The sequence below is a fragment of the Linepithema humile genome, chromosome 8, assembly GCF_040581485.1.
Source record: "Linepithema humile isolate Giens D197 chromosome 8, Lhum_UNIL_v1.0, whole genome shotgun sequence".
NCBI classification, from domain to species: Eukaryota; Metazoa; Arthropoda; class Insecta; order Hymenoptera; family Formicidae; genus Linepithema; species Linepithema humile.
Genome location: NC_090135.1, coordinates 9,346,345 through 9,364,640, shown reverse-complemented (window position 1 = coordinate 9,364,640; position 18,296 = coordinate 9,346,345). Strand labels below are relative to the sequence as shown.

General features: G+C 35.4%; 3 protein-coding genes and 1 long non-coding RNA gene across 11 annotated transcripts; 2 read left to right on the top strand and 2 right to left on the bottom strand.

Moving 5' to 3' along the window:
* Positions 1-53: 53 nt before the first annotated feature.
* Positions 54-4,016, bottom strand: LOC105676827 (dehydrogenase/reductase SDR family member 7). Of its 4 annotated transcripts, none has more exons than XM_012375020.2 (8): positions 3,253-4,016; positions 2,536-2,703; positions 2,154-2,306; positions 1,787-1,893; positions 1,389-1,628; positions 1,154-1,273; positions 674-840; positions 54-309 (listed from the first exon to the last, which is right to left on the bottom strand). In XM_012375020.2, exons 2-8 carry the CDS (start codon positions 2,657-2,659, stop codon positions 240-242), a joined length of 981 nt encoding a protein of 326 aa, XP_012230443.2. In that variant the 5' UTR covers positions 2,660-2,703; positions 3,253-4,016; the 3' UTR covers positions 54-239. The 4 variants fall into 4 exon arrangements, with proteins under 4 accessions (XP_012230443.2, XP_012230445.2, XP_012230446.2 ...); XM_012375022.2 differs by having other exon boundaries at positions 3,297-4,016; XM_012375023.2 differs by having other exon boundaries at positions 3,539-4,016.
* A 230-nt stretch (positions 4,017-4,246) lies between these two features.
* On the bottom strand, positions 4,247-18,296 carry LOC105676786 (phospholipid scramblase 2-like). Of its 4 annotated transcripts, XM_067360227.1 has the most exons (8): positions 18,155-18,296; positions 17,282-17,436; positions 7,010-7,087; positions 6,333-6,485; positions 5,887-6,092; positions 5,303-5,464; positions 4,688-4,834; positions 4,247-4,505 (listed from the first exon to the last, which is right to left on the bottom strand). In XM_067360227.1, the coding sequence occupies exons 3-8, from the start codon at positions 7,062-7,064 to the stop codon at positions 4,461-4,463; spliced, it is 768 nt and encodes a 255-aa protein (XP_067216328.1). In that variant the 5' UTR covers positions 7,065-7,087; positions 17,282-17,436; positions 18,155-18,296; the 3' UTR covers positions 4,247-4,460. The 4 variants fall into 4 exon arrangements, with proteins under 4 accessions (XP_067216328.1, XP_067216329.1, XP_067216327.1 ...); XM_067360228.1 differs by lacking the exon at positions 18,155-18,296 and having other exon boundaries at positions 17,282-17,927; XM_067360226.1 differs by lacking the exons at positions 17,282-17,436; positions 18,155-18,296 and adding an exon at positions 9,301-9,740.
* LOC137001416 (uncharacterized) lies at positions 5,460-6,742 on the top strand. The gene is made up of 3 exons (XR_010891435.1): positions 5,460-5,615; positions 5,878-6,120; positions 6,310-6,742. It is a non-coding gene; the product is annotated as an uncharacterized lncRNA (long non-coding RNA).
* LOC105676783 (uncharacterized) lies at positions 9,762-17,239 on the top strand. Of its 2 annotated transcripts, none has more exons than XM_012374949.2 (10): positions 9,762-9,925; positions 11,614-11,885; positions 12,074-12,186; positions 12,573-12,808; positions 13,032-13,290; positions 13,414-13,791; positions 13,877-14,029; positions 14,299-14,512; positions 14,712-14,845; positions 15,322-17,239. In XM_012374949.2, exons 2-10 carry the CDS (start codon positions 11,624-11,626, stop codon positions 15,679-15,681), a joined length of 2,109 nt encoding a protein of 702 aa, XP_012230372.1. In that variant the 5' UTR covers positions 9,762-9,925; positions 11,614-11,623; the 3' UTR covers positions 15,682-17,239. The 2 variants fall into 2 exon arrangements, with proteins under 2 accessions (XP_012230372.1, XP_012230371.1); XM_012374948.2 differs by having other exon boundaries at positions 9,763-9,925; positions 14,251-14,512.

Here is an 18,296-nt window from a genome sequence, read left to right as displayed (position 1 = left end):
TAGAGTTAACTTCTCCTAATTTCATAGGAAACAGGAATTCAGTAATACTACTGTTGAAATGTTAGGAACATATTTTATTCTTTGTTGACATTAAGTTACATGTGATATACATGTGATATACATTTTTATATTAATATAACAGCCTTTTGCATATGTAAATATGGCATTGCATATTATAAATACTTTGAAGAGCACTTTGATAAATAATATAAAAATAATTACCCATTTTCAGAGTCTGATTACTTTTGCTTGAAAGCATTAGCATCTCGTAACTTCATTATGTATTTCATTCCCAAATTCTTTATCATCCTTCATAAAAATGCAAAATATATTCAGTCAGTATCATTAATATAATATCATAATTGATCGAAAGGTTCGTCCATTTCTTTTTTTTTCTTTTGTTTTCTTGGTATAAATTCCATTTTTGATAATCTAGAATTCGCGACAAAACTCGGAACAAAATTCTATTTACAATTTTATTCTAATATATATTTTGTATATGTATGTATCCTGATTTTCTGTATTACTTGCATATAAAATTATAAACAGAATTCTATCTCAAAGTCTGTCGTGAGTTACAAATTATCTAAGATAGATTTAAAAACATATAAAGACGAACAAACTTTTCGATCGATTTAATATACACAGTAAAACGTTACGTAAAATTATATACCATTTTGCAAAATTCGGGAAGCAATAAATCAAGTACAACATTCGCAGTGAGTCCGATCTGGAGATCCATACTTCCTCCAGTTTATTTGCAATTGCAATGCCCATTAAAAATGCGCAGCGTTCAGCAGTAACTTTGCTTTTACTTACATCCGTGTTTATACCGTATTTCTGAAAGTATAATAGAATCACACAGTTAGTATATATAGCCAATAACTAATAAGTATGTATACAGTTATAGTGGCAATTAATATGTGCATATGCCTACATTATGAGATAAATTTATGAGATAATATACAAGATTCTACACAATTAGAATGGCAAATAATTCATTGAAACAATTTGAAATATGTGAAAATATAAATTAAAATTAAATTTTGTTTTAATTTGATAGATTTCTATACAAAGATGTATTAATGCCATTTCTTTGTATCTCGAATTCTGTAGAATATCTGTATAATAAAATAATACTTGTAATACATACTTCGCCAGATTTCTCTGTAAAGCTCTCGGCTAGAAAATCAGTCTGCACCGGGCCAGGACAAACCATTGTGACGTCGATATGCTTATCAGGAAACTCTAAGAACATTGGTTTGAAGTAACCCTATGAACATGCAATATAAAATCACTATTTTGCGATACTGGTAAATTTGTTTTACCGAATGCAAATTGTTGCATTCAGTAAAGAAAGTTATTATGTACAGTTGAAAGATTTTTACATGTAATGCATGCTTAGCTCCGCAATATGTCGCCGATCTCGGTACCGGTAAGATTCCCGCGAGACTCGAGGTAACGACGATGTGACCGCCGCCAGTTTCTAAAAAGTGCTTGACCACCAATCTACTCAAGGACATTATGGAGAACACGTTCAAGTCGAACATTTGCTTATCGACGGTGAGATCGATGTTTTCCCACTGCGCCCGTTGACTGCGGCCAGCATTGTTGACGAGTATGTCCAACTGAAATAATACAACAGTAAGATTTTGTCGAAATTCATGATCTATTAACAATACTAGTGTAACATTAAAGTTAATATAATTTATATGCATGGCCTACAATTAAACTACTTCTTATTGTAGACCATGCAATTATCTATATTGGGATCAAAACAAGATACCTTGCCGAATTTATCGATGACGTGTCGCACCGCTGTATTATGCAACTCCAGATTAAGCAAGTCCAAAGGATACACTTCCACATCGTTGTCGCTTAAGTGTTTGTTTTCTGAACAGGAACGTTTAAAAAAAAATTGTATTGTTAGTACAAAAAAAAAATATCTTCTACTATATATAATCTTTAATATCTGAAATTGTTAAAAAAATATCACTTTCGATAATAACGAGCTGACGCGCTACATATTTCGAATAAAAGTTAGATATCATAGGTTTATCATCATTATCTTTGCATGCGTCACGTTTTTCAACCATTAAATATAGCTAGGTTTAAATATAGGATGTTAGTAAAGGTTTTATCTTGTTCTTTACCTTCCAAGCATTTTCTTTTCACTCGGTCTAATTCGGTAACTCTGCGAGCGGATAGGATTAATTTACAGCCTGCTTTGGCTAAAACGTAAGCCAAGTGTTCTCCGATACCGCTGGACGCGCCTGTTATCCATACGGTCTTGCCTGCCAATGAAGCTGCAGCAATACAAAATAGAATTAATCGGATTAATTTATTTATTCGAGCCCATTTTAGAGAACGTATAATTTAGGCCGAATTGAGGACGGATTTCCACATATATTCTGTCGTCAGAATCATCTGATTATGTAATATTTTTTTATTGAATTTCATATATTTTTACGTTTATTTTGATCGAAAAAAAGTTTTTGCTATCTTTTAAGCGCGAGTGAAAATTAATATACTTACACACAGGTTTGCCGAATCTCTCTGAAAAAGCGAGCAACAAATCGCAGTCCAAGATCGAAGGAAGAATTAGGTAGACGAAATAATAACTTACAATGAATAGACCGATAATTGCAAATAAGTCCATTTCTAATCTTGTGCTAATCCGAAGCTAGCAATGCAAATTTAATTCTGTGAAGAAAAAATATCATTATGCGCTTAATATATTTACAATTTAAGTGCCTACTTTGCTTCTACTTTTTAACATTTTTATTAAATGGCATCATATGGCCATAAATGTTACGTAACTTTTCCTTTAATCGATAAATTTTTGGAAAAAAAGTTGGATTATTTTTATGAAAATTACATTAATTTTAAGAATTTTTTCACTTTATTTTATTACACTTTACGTTATTGCTCTCAGAAATTTTTTGGTTTTATTCTCACTCTTTTTCAATGTTTCAATATTTTCTAATTTTTATTTAAAAGATGTAAAATCGATTTGCCGAAAGTTTAAATGAAAACTTCTGTAGAATTATTATTATAAAAAAATGCTGCAATATTAATTACAATTATAACAAACTTCACATTGACAATTTCAATTAATATTACGCGTTCAAGTTGAAAAGTTCTTTTATACACATATCAATATATACATAAATCTGTTAAAGCACAACGTTATATTTTCGATTTTTAGTTGCTTGATTTAAGAAATCTATTCCTTTTTTCTAATCTCACTACCTTTTACGCCTTCACACGTTCTATATTACGAAAATACCAAAAACCTTTTTCACTAAGTGCCATCAAAAAGAGACACGCTAACAGCTGATGTTCACGTGCATAACATCCGCTTAATTCGCACTGACTGATCGTAAGTCACTCGATGAATGTCGCAAAAAGTTATGCTGATACAAGCATAATATACCCAAGGCAAACGGCAGCATAACCAAACAAACTAACCAATTGCAACTAATGAATTATTGCTATCTCAAAGTGCATACATTTCCATAAAATTTCGTATATTTACTTTCATTGGTTTATCTCATAAATGTTGATACGTTTTATCACTTACACTTTACACTTTAATATATATAGACTATTCAGATAACACGGCGTGTACTTAATCAGCAGCGTTATAACAGAGTGGTTAAAATTCTACCACCTTTGAATAAATAAATACTATTGATTCCTTTTAACAAAAAGATCCGAATTAGTAAACATTCACTCAGTTCTGCTCAGTTCGATTACAGTTTCTCATGTGTTTACATGACTCGCTGTCTTTCAGCTTGCGACATTTGTAATTACTGCTGAGTACTGGAAAACTAACTGTGGATTCCTGAATGTGTTGCGCAAGCGCTATTTTCGGCCGGTGGACACACTATTGTTATATTGCATGACACGCTACACTCACAGTTTTACCATATTCAGATAAGCAGTTAATTTTTGTATTTTGCAATGTAATTTTTGAAAGGAAAAGAGCATTTAACTTTCTTTTATTAATATAAGAAATTATTAATATAATAATTAATATTAGAAATATTAATAAAATAAAGATTTTTAAAGTTACGAAGAATTGAAAAAATCAAGTTAAATGCTCTTTTCCTTTCAAAAATTGCATACATTTCTATTATTTTATAATTCTTCAATAATATTTACTTCTTATCATTAATTCTTATGTTAACCTCTTAAAAACTCATAAATCATGATTATGATCATAAATCATGCAACACGCACCTTACATTTTCACGATGAGTATTTTATTATGTAAATATAAATCAGCAATAATACTCAATTAACTCTGTGATTCGCGCACGTTTACTGATGATCCGTTACTTCTATAAAGTTTATGTAAGGCATCTGTTTTCTTAAAAGTATTCATTTTTCTAAAATATGAATTGTGCTGGCTCCAGCAAAAGGCGATGATTTGATAAATTGTTTCCAATCAATGTCTATCTTCTGGATGCTCTTCTTATTCGTTCAAAGTACAAATATTCCTGAAAGAAAACAAAAATATAGTATAACACAACGAGATCTATTTTTGCAATTTATATAATTTTTAAATATATTTCCATTTGTATAGATAAATTATATATACGAATTGTATGTATAATTTGTTCAATTTGAGAAATTTAAAAAAAATCAGAAAGCGATTAGCAATGAAAAAGCGTTTGCTTACTATCAAGAATGACGCTCCGAGGAGCAGGCTTTTCAATTTCACATCTGTTTCTATTGGAAATGTGAGTAATAGAATGTAATCGACCGTCAAGTGATCCCATTGATGCATCAGCGTCGCAACTTGATGCGATCCGTCTGACGATATGACCTAGAAAAACGGGAGTACAATAAATACGTAAATAAATATAAAATATTAATATAAAATATTTTTTTGCTAAGTATGTTATATATAAATTTATTATATTTTGCGCGCAACTATTAATATAATATTTTTAATAAATATGTATAAGTACAAAATATTAATGTCACTATTAAATTACAATTAAAAAGTATGACATTAATATTGTATACTTATTTCTTTATATTTATACATATTAGAAATATTATATTATATTAATTTTTATATAATATATTTTATATAATAAAAATTTAATATAGATTTTTTACGCAAATTCTAATAAAATATTTCTAATAAATTTATAATAAATAATTAATAAATATATAAAATAAATAAAAGTTTGATACAACTCTATAACGAAAATTTTGCGTAATTTACGAAGTCTGAGAATAGATAACGCTTCGGTATTTTTAACATAGCATATTTAAGCAAATTCACCTGAAACTGCGCTTCCTTATACATGCAGCAGCCACAAATGTTTGGTCCGTATATGTTGCAGAGCGGCTCCTTGGACGCATTGTACACAGTGAAACTCGGTCCTATCAGGCTGAAATTCTGTTCCACGCTGCCGATGAGATCCGTGCTTTCCACCGTAATTTTCTGCGCAAATTCACGAGAAGATCAAACAAGGAGATCGAAACTCATCTCTTCACATTACATCTCATTTTTATCTAGTTCTGCGGCAATAAATGCCGATTAATCCCGCTGTTTTCTTCGTTTTCTGCCTGAGTACGAGTTCAAATGGACCTACGTATGTTTTTTCTTCATTTAATCATATATATTTCACTTGTTATTATTTTTAGTTAACTAAAATAACGCTTTGAATATCAAAATAAAGCTTCGAATGTCATAACATAATTTTCTGATCCAAGTCTACTCATGTTTAAATAATAAATGTAAAGTATAATGAAATCAGCTAAAGTAAAATCAGTTCATTAATAAACGTCGATTCGACACAATCGCAAATAATTAGAGAAATGTGTAATTCATCGACACACCTGTTGTACGCTTAGTGTACTTGCCTCTCGCGACACGTGCATCAAGCTTGGGTCCTTGCGGATGACGAACGCGGTCTCGCCGCATGGATCCAGGACGTTCAGCACGTATCCCTTGTACCAGCCGAACATCCGCGACTGCGTCTCCCACTTGGATTCCGTGGCGAGGAACAGTGTTTCCGCGCGTGGCACCTTCACCCGGTACTGAGTCCCTCGCTCTGTCCTGCCGAGTACTGGCCGAATATTTCACATAAATCGCATGTATGCATCTTTTCAGTATTAATCAGTATTAATGCACAGTTACGTCTTACTTATTTTATAGCTTAACAAAAATAAAATTCATATTAATTGTGAATTTTCTGAAAATAAAATTTACAATTAATAAAATGTCAAGACAGATTTATATCTATTTTCGTTTTAAAATATCTATATCTTTTTTTTATAAGACAGAATTCGGCGCACTGAATACGTACGAGTGCTCAAATCAACAATTTGCTGAATTTCCAATTGTTCGACGCCGGCCAGGAACTGCGTGCCGGAGGATGCGTTCAACTGCGGCCTGGGTGTTGACACCCAGTCCACGGTGTTGACGGGAATGGGCCTCCGTGAGAATCGGCTGTCGCCTCCTGCAAAAGCGTTGGCGTTTCGCACGAACAATCAAAAGCTGCTTGGAATTTTATTAAACGCGTGGGCACGCTCGTTATCGCAAGATAATCGATTTCGCATTACGTCATGAAATGTTCAATTAAATCCGCAATTATGGCATAAAGAAGTTTAATTGAATTATTATTCTTCTGATGCCTTTATTTCGAAAAATGTTACGTGAAGTGTAAAATTTTCGTTCTAAAAACATTAAATTTATAATAAAATTATCTTGCATTCAGAGAGTAAATTGAGCACTGTTCTTTCGATTTATATTGAGTCGATCAGGAAGTTCCTTCGAGTTTTTCGATAAATGAAAAAGAATTCAAAAAGAATTTTCAGATCGATTCAATGTTTTTCTAAAATCCCATAAAATCACAAATTAATTTCTCACTTCGAAACACCTATTTGTGCACAAGAGAAAACGAATATATCCGATTAAAGAAACCACTTTGGCTGCTAATTCGACATCGGCGTAATTTTGTTATTAGCAAAAGCGTCTATTCACCTGCCGGCTGCAACATGATGACGGTGGTGACTGGCGCATTCTCCTGCAATTCCATCTGCGTACCTGCGCTCGACGTCGCTAAAGGGGAGGGAAAAAAAATTTTACGATAAATTCTTCGGAAAAGATAGAAAAAAATGCACAACGTCTGCCCAAGATAACGCGATAATGCGCTCGTCTGATACCAGTTGCCGACGATTGCTCATCGTTCGAGCCGTTGAGCTGCTGCGCGTAGTTCCGCTCCATCATCATCGTCGATTCCGCTTCCGTGTATCGCGCGGTATCACGGCCTGGAGTAAATGACATGTCGTCGACAGTTGCAGATAACAGAGATTACAGAAAAAAAAATGTAACAGAGAAAGAGAGAGAGAGAGAGAGAGAGAGAGAGAGAGAGAGAGAGAGAGAGAGAGATTCCGAAGTCTCCTCTACTTCCGAAATTCTTATGCCCGATGAGAAAAGTAAATCCGATCTTTTTCCGCGATTTGTAAACCCGCGTTAACCATCGAGAGCACACTGCTTCACAATCATTTGTACTTTAATTTCAGTTTATCTTCCCGCGTTATCACCTGATAAATCTAACCATTTATCTTCGACGCGTGGATAAGCGATATTGCGCGTAAATATCGATAATAGAGCACGTCCGTAACAAAAGCGCTGACCTGAGCGAATCAATGTCGACAATGAAAAGTCGTAAAACAAAACGCGAAAATCAATTTTTCCTTTTTCTTCCTTCCTGTACACGCCAATCTGCACTCTTTCTGATATTTTGCAACCGATTATTCGGTATTTTCTGATTTTTGTATTTAATCCATCTTTTAAGTGTTTAATTATTTTATTTTGTTTTCGTAACATTGTACAATTAAGATAATTACGTATCTTGATATTCTCCTTAAAATATGCAAATATTTTAAATAACATCTGAAAAAAATTACACAGTTCATAAGCATGTAGATAGTTTGCATTCATAAATATATTATAGATATTATACATAGCATGTCCAATAAATCGTAGTAAAATTGAAGAAATGTTGTTGCTTGTAAAAAAATCGGATAAGAAATATAAATTCTATTTTTTCATTAAAAATATTTCCAATATGAAAATAGTCTTTTTAAAAAAAATAGGTTATATTATTCCCTTTTGACTTATTGAACCACTATTTACCGGACTCTATGCACACATTCATATTGCAATATGTTATTAACATAATTGCACATTCAATATATCATTTTGTGATGATAATCCTTTAAATTCATAGCACAAAGTAACATGTGTAGTAATATTTACATACTAACATTTGTAATGTTTTATATAAAAATTTATCTTTTATCTTTTAATTATATTTTGCTGATAAAAAACAAATAAACATGTAATGTTTATCACATTGTATCATAATTGTATCATGATTGTATAATATTTTTTTCGCATTATTTTATAATAAATTGGAAGAACACATTTTTGTATCGTCATCGCGATATTTTTGACTCATTAATATTTTCCCCTAAAACTAAGCGGTATTAATTACTTCACAATTCGCTCATTAATTCTAAGCATATTCTCCACCACAATTAATATCGCACCGAGCCTGGTATTTCCATTATTATCAGTTCCCACTCTCAAATCTCATGCGATAAGATTCTATACCTAAAAATACTTATCGTTAAAAATTTTAGTTAGTAAAAAAAACCGCGAATATATTGCAGATTTATGCAATATGCAATATATTTTATGTTGCATATGTAATATAGTTTATGCAAATATATATAAATATGCGAACATGTGAATAAAAAACGCGGTAAAGACGCATGTTCAGGCTCATATATTTGGAAAAAAAATAAAATTTTCAGGTAAAAAACGCGAATAATTTGCGTTAAAATAACTTGAAACCTACTTGCGCTTAAAGGTTAAAGTAATATTGTGCTTTTTATTAAAGTTTCTTTTACAATATTTTATCGAATATAACGTAGTGCACTTTTTATGATTTTATGCAGTAGAAAATTGAAGAGTCTAAAGCGAATTCGAAATCAAGAAATTCTATGTTATTATAATTATAATTTCTTCAATCATTGAATACGAATTCATTTATGTACTTGCAAATTTTCCTTACATTTAGACTTCAATCGCTCCTTTTATTATCCGATTACGACTTTCCGGATTCATTGAGATTTATTTTATCGCATTGGTTCTTTTCAATTGCCTTTAGAATCTTATTTCCATGTAGACTCGACGTCGCTTTTATTGTTAGATATAATTCTTCGTATAATTCCATAAATATATGACGTGAAACCGCGATTTACCATGTTTGTTAAATAAAGCTGTAAACGACGTTGCAGCAAAATTGTCGCCGAGTGGCTTCAACACACTCGTTTCCTCTTTCATAAAAGAAACTCTTCTGGATTTTCTATTACAGAGAACTCCGGATTCTATTCACCGCAATATTCGGGAGAAAAACGATAAAATATTTAACGTAGCGATTCAACATTCCGGGATCGTTTGTGACGGTGAAAATTCGCCGGAAAAATTCACGAAGCGAAAGAAAGCACGTAGTTTTCCGGTCGGTGAGTCTCCCTTTCATCGACACGCGCCGCACACACCCCCTCGTTACCCTGCGTGCCTCCTTTACTTGTTGCTGCCGGCGGCGGCGGCGGCCGAATTCCACGAACTTCCATGCGCGCTTTTATCGATCCTTCGTCCGATCGCCCTATATAAAAGCTGCCGCCATTGGTGATCGTCCTGGTCGAGAGAACGGGACCGGGGTTCCATGCACACCCAGGGAATCGTCTCGTCGACGACGCGTGTTACGACGTAGTTAAAAAAGAAAAATAAAAAAAGAGAGAGAGAGAGAGAAAATCGCTCGCTCGCTCGCTCGCTGGTCCGTTTGCCCGGGGGTGTCACACGCGGATGAAAAGTTAAATTAATCAGGTACGTCCCGTCGCGCCTCTCCGCCGTGACTCCGTCAGATCGCCGTTAATCCGTCAAGTTGAATGAATTAAATTTCGCCCGACAGTGCGTGGAATTGTCAATTGTAATTCGGTTTCATTGCTCGATTGCAATGCGATTGCCTGCGACAATGTCAATGTTCGTCTCGCAGCTGATTGCGATGTTTCTTTTTTTTTTTGTGACAAAATAATCCATCAAGTTTCTTAATTATAAATTAAAATGGTCTTCTACAAAATTATCGTAATGATGTTTTAACACTTAGTCAGTTCTCTTTCCGGAATGTTCGTTTCATTTCGAGCAAGGGATAACTCTGTTTCGCAAAATCGTAATTAATCGCAACAGTTCGTTAAATTTTAATTCAATAAAACCTCACCTAATTACTGTGCGTGGAATTATTCGGTCAATTGCAATCCAATAACTTGATTCTTGCCGATCGAAATGCTCGTTTTCGTTATCGAGATCCGATTATGACATTCGCTTCGTTTATTGCGTTAACGGTGAAATTGTTTGGCGATTGCGAAACGTGTGCGAATCAAATATACTATTTTCGCCAAGGTGTTGTCACACTGGACGTGGTACCATCTGTTAGGTCGACGTGTTTAAGTCATAATAATTGACTTCTTTTTTAACAAAATTACGATGCGGATGTCTTATTAATGTTCAACGTTTCCGATGCGAGAAGACGGTCCTACTTTCTGTAAATTTGAACTATCGAGAAACTTGTGCACATTAAGATATAGTAATACAGTGGTCTGTAAATATTCATTGGAGAACATTACATTTATTGATCCCAAAGAACGCTGCGTTATATTCGGATTGTGACGTAAACTTGTCATTGCATTTTTAATATTTTATTCCTATGCCTTTTTACTTCGCAACTACATTTTGTACTACATATCTATTTTTCCACTTTAGTTTTTAATTATATTAAACTCAAAATTTTTAACATTAGTTTTCCTCCTTAGATTTTTTTATTCAATTATTAAATTGATTATTATTCATTATTACTAACTATTATTTTATTCCTTCTAATTATTTTAAATTCCACAAATTTTTTTTTTATTTTGCAACTTCTTTACAACGTTTCTCACCTTTCTGTGTAATTTTACTCTAATTTCTAATACTATAATACTGAATTCAAAGAACTTTTTATCTCAATTGGATTCTGATTTCGTCCTATACAGTTGTGTTACGTCGTAGATTTCCTCGATACGTCTTCATTCGCGCGAAGCACTTCGCTACCCTATTAACAAAATCGATATCAGCTTGGTACACAGTATGCAAAATAGACGTGGTTATATATATTTATTACGATGTAAAAGACGGTAGATGGTTCAGGATTAAGAAATTGAACCTAAGCGCTCAATTTGCCAAATCGTCTTAAATCCATATTTGTAAAAAATGAAACTCATGATGATATAAGATTATTCTAACATATAATTTCTATTTTAAAGAAGAGTTAGAAGCACATATAAATTAATAAAATATTCATTTTCTCAAAGACAGATTAAAAATATGCACAAATCAACATAAATTTCACAAATAGAGATAAGAAATGTAGATTATATATAGAAAAATCTATAAATTTAAGAGGATTTGGAAAAGGATCAAGTTTCTTAGTAATAGAAAATCTATTTTCAATTAATATCGTATTATTATTTCTACTGCAGTTCGAGCACAATGGCATCGCAAGGGTGGATGCTGCCGTTGCTAATCCTCGGAAGCAGCGCGATCGCGCTGGTTCCCGCGGCTCGATTATCCAAACAAGAATCTCTCAAGAGCGCCCTGGACGCCGTCGCCAGGAAGCAGAGGTCCCTGGACACGGCGGATTCGCCGGAATACTACAACGACCTCCACTCGTTCAAGTACCACGGCGGCGACGCCGATCGCAAGTTTGACCGCGACTTTGACGCGGACGACGAAGAGATCGAGTTCCTGCCCGGTAAGAACAATCTTTTGATAAAAAAAACTTTGATCGGTTTTGAACAAAAAAACCAAACTGATAAAACAAAATGTCGCGAAACCCCTACAGTCAAAAAGATTAAAATCTTTGTGATACATTTTTATAAATATATTACAAAATTTATATATTGTATATTTGGAAAAATATGTTATTGATGAATTTTATAGCAATTTCAAGTAATGGACAACTAGAAACGGTGGGCGAAGGACTCCAAGATCTGGACAACAAGTTGCTCCAAAGGGCATTAATCGATTATTTGGAGGAGGAATTAGCCGTGCCGGTAAATATTCCTTGAATTTTTTATATCCCTAATCAAAAAGACTGATTAGTTTTCGCAAGGATGAATCTTTCATACAAAGTGTCTGAAAACGAGCAAGAAATTGATTCATTTTGAAGAGAATAACCAATGCAACACGATTTCCTTGTCCATAGCTGATCACTACTTTAAATAAACTTCTCCTCCGAATCTTAATAAAAATCCTATTCTTGGAAAAAAAAATGAATAATTCACGGAGAAGAGAAAACTAATCTACAAATATTATCCTCTCAAATGAATAATTACTTTCTTATCTGCTCGCACCGTCAAGAGGGACGGAGATACTTCAAGTTGAATAAAACACACCCTAGATCTCGGAGGGATAATTATCATTGTAATTGCCTGTGCAGGAGGAGCCGGTAGCCTCGAACTTCCGCGAGCGCGAGCGAGGCGGCAGCCGCAAACGGGGCGGCGCCGGCGATCGATCGAATCTGGATGACAAGGAACTGGCGAGACTGTTTGTGGAGGAACTGCAGGACAGTTCTCCCTACGGTCCGCTCGACGAGATGGACGACAACGAGTATTTAACCGCATTACAAACGCTTTACGACAGATACAGAGCTGGTAGAGGGAACAAAGTATATGAGTGAGTCGATTCTCAATTTGGAAGCCGATTTGTGTTCTTTAATCCTTTAAACGCTGCACAATCAACAAGAACTTGTTTATTTAGTTAAAATTTTAGTTTCTCGATAAACTGATTTGAAATTTTCTAAAGTTCCTGAAATTATTTAATAAAAAAAAAAGAAAAAAAAAAGTTTGACATTAATGGACCGAAAAGGAATTTAAAGAAGAACGTTTGCTCTCGACAGAACGGCAGGACCAATGACTTGGGGCGAGTTGCTTAGCAAGGACCAGTTGCTGAGGAGCCAAACGAAGGACAGCGACGACAAGCTCGTGGATCTCGATCAGGATCAGCAAATCCTGTATTTGCCATCTGCGGAACGCAGAAGCGGTCATTATTCTATCGGCCGCGAGGTCGGCACTTATCGCTTGCCGCCATCCAAGCGCTATCCGGTTGCTAAGAGAAGCCCCAAAACTCCCCAAAATAAGCTAAAAACGGATCCTAAGGTAAGCACAATCGATAACAAGATAGTTGCAATTAATTATCGCCACATTAAATATTGAATTCTTATAACATCTACTTCTAAATAAATCATGCAACAGAAAATTTTTCCTCAAACGTATCTCTAGGTCGCTCAAGACCTGGGAGCTTTATTCGGCACACAATCCGCGGACGCACACAACCACACTCACAAATCTGATCATGATCACGATCACGAACATATCCATGATCCGGAACACGAACACGATCACGACCACAGTCACGATAACGATCACAATCGCGAAAGCTCGTCGGAAATGCCGCCAAAAGCAACATTGTCACCGAAGGGTCAGAAGGAAAACGCTACGAAGAACGCGGCGAAATCGAAGTTCGTTCAAGTGAGAAAGAAGAGCGTCGATTGGTCGCAATACTTCGGCATCGATCGGAGGAAGAAGAAAGCTACTTTCGTGGCCGGACAGGGATCGCAAAATCAGGACGACGAATGGATGCTGCAGCGCTATTACGAGGTACATCGTGATTATCAAAATTTGATAATCAAAATGTATTCATTATTAAAATCATCACTGATTATTAAATCGAACTTTTCAACAGAATATGGCCGAGAATTTGAAGTCTAAAGATGATGAGAACGAGCACAAGGAAAAACTCGAGCAGATGGATTCGAAATTGAAATATATCAAAGATATGATTATCGAGGAAGCTCTGAGATACGCCAATTTGGAAGACGAAGCGGATCTGCAGAAGGTAGCTTTGTACCATTTTTTGTTTCGCTAAATAATAAATTCAATTTACATAATTTTTCTTAAAAAAAATTTTTCTCTAACTTCTAAACATTAAAATATTAATTATGTGAAATAATTCAAAAATCAATATATCATTTTTGGATAATAAAATGTGACTCAGCTAAAATTCTTGATTCATAATAACATTAATAATAAAATAAAATTCGTTAAAATATTCGATAGGTAAAAGATAAGTTAATGTCGCGAATGGCGGCGGCTTACTCCCTGCAGAAGATGCGCAAGGCACTGAATGACCTCCGAAACAACATAGCGATTCAGAAAGAGGCGCAAAGGACGCAAAAGGAGGAGACGCAGAACAATTTGACGTCGAGTTTTCGCGAGAATAGCAACAACAACGGCAATTCTAACAGTAATAACGGTGGTGCCACTATTAGAACCAACGAAAAACGGAGCAGTATCAGTAACAATATTGACGACGGCGAATGTAAGTGTTCGAAGAAAAATTAGAAAATCGAAAACAAGATTATATAGATTGCTCCAGCTTTTTTTAACGAAGAAAGTCATATATTATCAATCTCCTAAATTAAAAAGCTTGATACATCTTTAACTTGGAGTTTGGAATACTTTATATTATTTGGAGAACTGTTTACTCAAGTCACATAATATGATTGTTCGAATTGCAGCCATCGAGGAGCCTAGAAGCTGCCCGGAATTAGAAACTATCGAATGGCGATGCAAAGCCGTGGACAACCTAGCCGGCGACACATCACGGATGCTTTACGTGCCCTGCGTAAAGCTGCAAATCTGCAAGGCTTGCGTATGTATCAACAATTTTCATATATGTATATAACAAAGACTTTCAATAATTCGCGGAGATTATATATAAATCAGAGTTAAATAGACAAAACATTATTTAAATTAAAAAAATTTCTTTTGCACACAACATTCTAGAAAATTAATTTCTATAATATTTGCATCTGCATTCTTATATTTATGATTATCTTAATAAATTATTCTCGTAAATGCGATGGAAAAATCTATGTGTCAAATTAGGCCAAAGGTGGAATTGGAGTCAATGAATGAGCTAAGCACACTTTAAAAATAGAATATATCTTTCATATCAGAATAGCTTAAAATCTTGAATGTTTTAATTCTAATATTTGCTAAAATATTTATTCTCGAGCAACTCATAACAGAAAACACATTTGTGCGTTTACTTTACACATTCAGCAGTGGCTTAGATTTCATTCAGTTTTTGCTTCTCTCAAACACAACATTCTATTACCGCACCAGGCACAGGATGAAGAGGGATTGTTGCCCTGCCTCGCTAACTACGCCGTGGAAGCCAGCAAGGTGTGCGATACGTTGGACTCAAAGGAAGGACAGGCGGCTCCGAGGCTGGCGATAGCTCGCGAGGAGGAAAGGCAATCGTGCGCGAACGCCGCGTTGTTGTTGTCGCAGCTGAAACCACCCACGGCAGCATCCATACAATGCCGCACGCAAAATGCGCGTGAATCCTGCCTGCGACGCTACAATGCGCGTTACGAGCACCGCTACTTCCGCACGTCGTCGGCGTACGAAAGTCCCGGATCGCACCGTCCGCATCACGCGGGCGCCCTCGACGCGCTGCAGCAATCCATGTCCGAACGATAAGAATCGCGAACGAAAAATTCTGGCCTGGTGTCAGCTTATAACACGGTGAAACGCCAATTATCCGGACGCCGAGTGATGATTCTCCGATGATCGATATCCAAAAACGTCCAGACAAATCCTTCACTTACGTTGAAGCTAAATTTTTACATTACACTTATATCGTTTTGATGACTGGTTTACTTTTCTCTTTATCTGACAATTTTGTCCGGATAATCGACGTCTTACTGTGTCAACAACCTTCCGTCATAATGCATCGATGAGGATTAACCCTCAGCGGATACCACAAATTTCCTTGAGCTTCTGAGATCTGCCGCAATCCAACTAAAAATGTTTTTAATATTTGACAGTGATTTTAATCTTGCTATATTCATTACTTTGTAATTAATTGTATGTTACAAAGTGTTTTCCTTCGCGTAATGGAATAGAAAGTCCACAGTACTCGTTGAGGGTTAACAGGCTAGCGCACGAAAAGTAACGTTGTTCTCGAATCGGAATATGACGGAATAAAATGATTAATCAAAATCGTATCATTTGTTCAAGATATCAAAAAAATATAAAGCGCAAAAAAATAATAATTTCGCAAGCGTAAAGTTCTGTTCTTCCGTTTTCTTTCGATTCGAGATCGCGTCAGATCTCGACCACACGCGATGGTACTCGACTCGATACGTGAAACAGCTCTTTTTGCACACAACGCTCCTTCAATAAATTTACGTATCAATTCCGGCAAAATTTGAGCATCCTCAATGGATTTGAAGAAAATAAAGCGGGTAATACTTAGTTGACATTATTAGCCATTGAAGCGAATTTTGAGAATTCTGCGTTGAAATAAAAAGGATTCAGTCTAATTAACGAGATAATTTAGCTATTTTATCTATTTGCGAGGTATGCCATTCGTCTGAACAGTTTCCTAAACCGCAATCCTTCTCTCTTTCGCGACTGAACAACGATGATCGAATTAGACGAGACAATAATAATGAATCATAACAAATAAATATGTACCTACACATAGCACTCGTAACAAGAACCGAGTTTTGCGAATGTTTGCCGTTAAAAAAAAATTGTAAAATTAATCGAAGTGTTTGGACGAGCACCTCGCAAATGAATCGGACAAGGTCAAACGATATAAAGAAATACGTATGTAAATTATTGTTAAGTATTAAAAAAAAAATATCGTTGCCGAGCGCATATCTCTCTTCTAGCGCACTCATTTTCCGCGCTCGCGCGTAACTTTCGCATATGAAAGAGTCTACACGCGCTTATTTTACAAAAGTTAAATTAGCGTATTTGTTTCTCGCGTGTTCTAATCGACGCGCAGAATCGACAGTTTCATGTCCTCTCGCCGAGAATCATGCGTTTCTCGCGGGAATGTGGTGAAAGAAGAAAAAAGAAAAAAAGAAAAAAGATACCCAATGCAGCTTCCACAAAGAGTCTATCTCTTCGCAAATCTATATCTATTACTGTCTATTATATCAAATGTTTACGTTATACGGCGTTAAGGATACACAGTCGATGTGTCAGTCCTATATTCAAATGTAATAAATATATTTCAACATAAAAATCCGCTGTGCGGTTTGACACTATTTGACTTTATTATAAATACCTCGTTGTTGAGTGATCCGTCGCGATTGTCGTCGTCGCTGACGATGCCGTCGGAGAAATTTCCAGGTGTAGAAATTGTCAACAGCATTTCCAGTACCTCCAAGCACTGCGGCTTATAGAGTTTCAATAATTCCAGCTGCATCTTCGCGCAATCAACTGCAAAAAATTGGCAATTGTTAGCTTTAACCTGATGTGAAAAGAAAGAGTATTGTTGACTATTTACTCCTCAGTTTCGACACTTGTTCGAGTCTGATTTTCAACTCCATATGCGTTTTATTAAGTTGGCTGATGATTTTCTCGTGACAATCTTCTTGCATGATGGCCAAAGTTGACGTATTTAATTACAGATTCTTTAATTCAAGAGAAACAAAGATCAAGATCGTTATAACTTTTATCAATTACAGCCATCTTGCAACAGCACTGCCAACGCAAGAATAAACACATGTTGATATGTTCAATTCAAGCCGGGAATAACACGTGACGCGTTGCACTGCCGCTGCGACTTCATTACGCTGAAAAAATTATAGTTCCTTCGAATAACCTATAATGATTAAAAATTATTGATTAATATTTTCTCTCGAGCTGCACCTGTGCAAGGAAAAAGAGAAAGAAACATTTCATGTTATAGCTTGCACTCTCAAAATAAAATAAACATATAATCTGACATTACAGAAGAAAAACTGAATAAAAGTACAGAAAAGTGCAGCCGAAAAAAAAATCAAGACTATTGTCATAACAATACATTCTTAAATCCGATCAAATAATCAATCATATTTTTTCCCAACAAATTCACGGAACAATATACGCTTCACGGCGCGATTGCATCACGCTCGCGGGAAGATGCCGTTTATTTACGATTCATCATCATCGTTACCTCGGAGCCTGCGCGGAGCGTCCTCGGTGCATTGAATCCGGTGCAGCGATTACGAAACCGAGCGTCGTGCTTGCGTCACGACGCGTCTCGGCGTCGTCGCTATGAGGAAGGTCGGGTGCGCGGGCGGGCGGGTGGACGACTG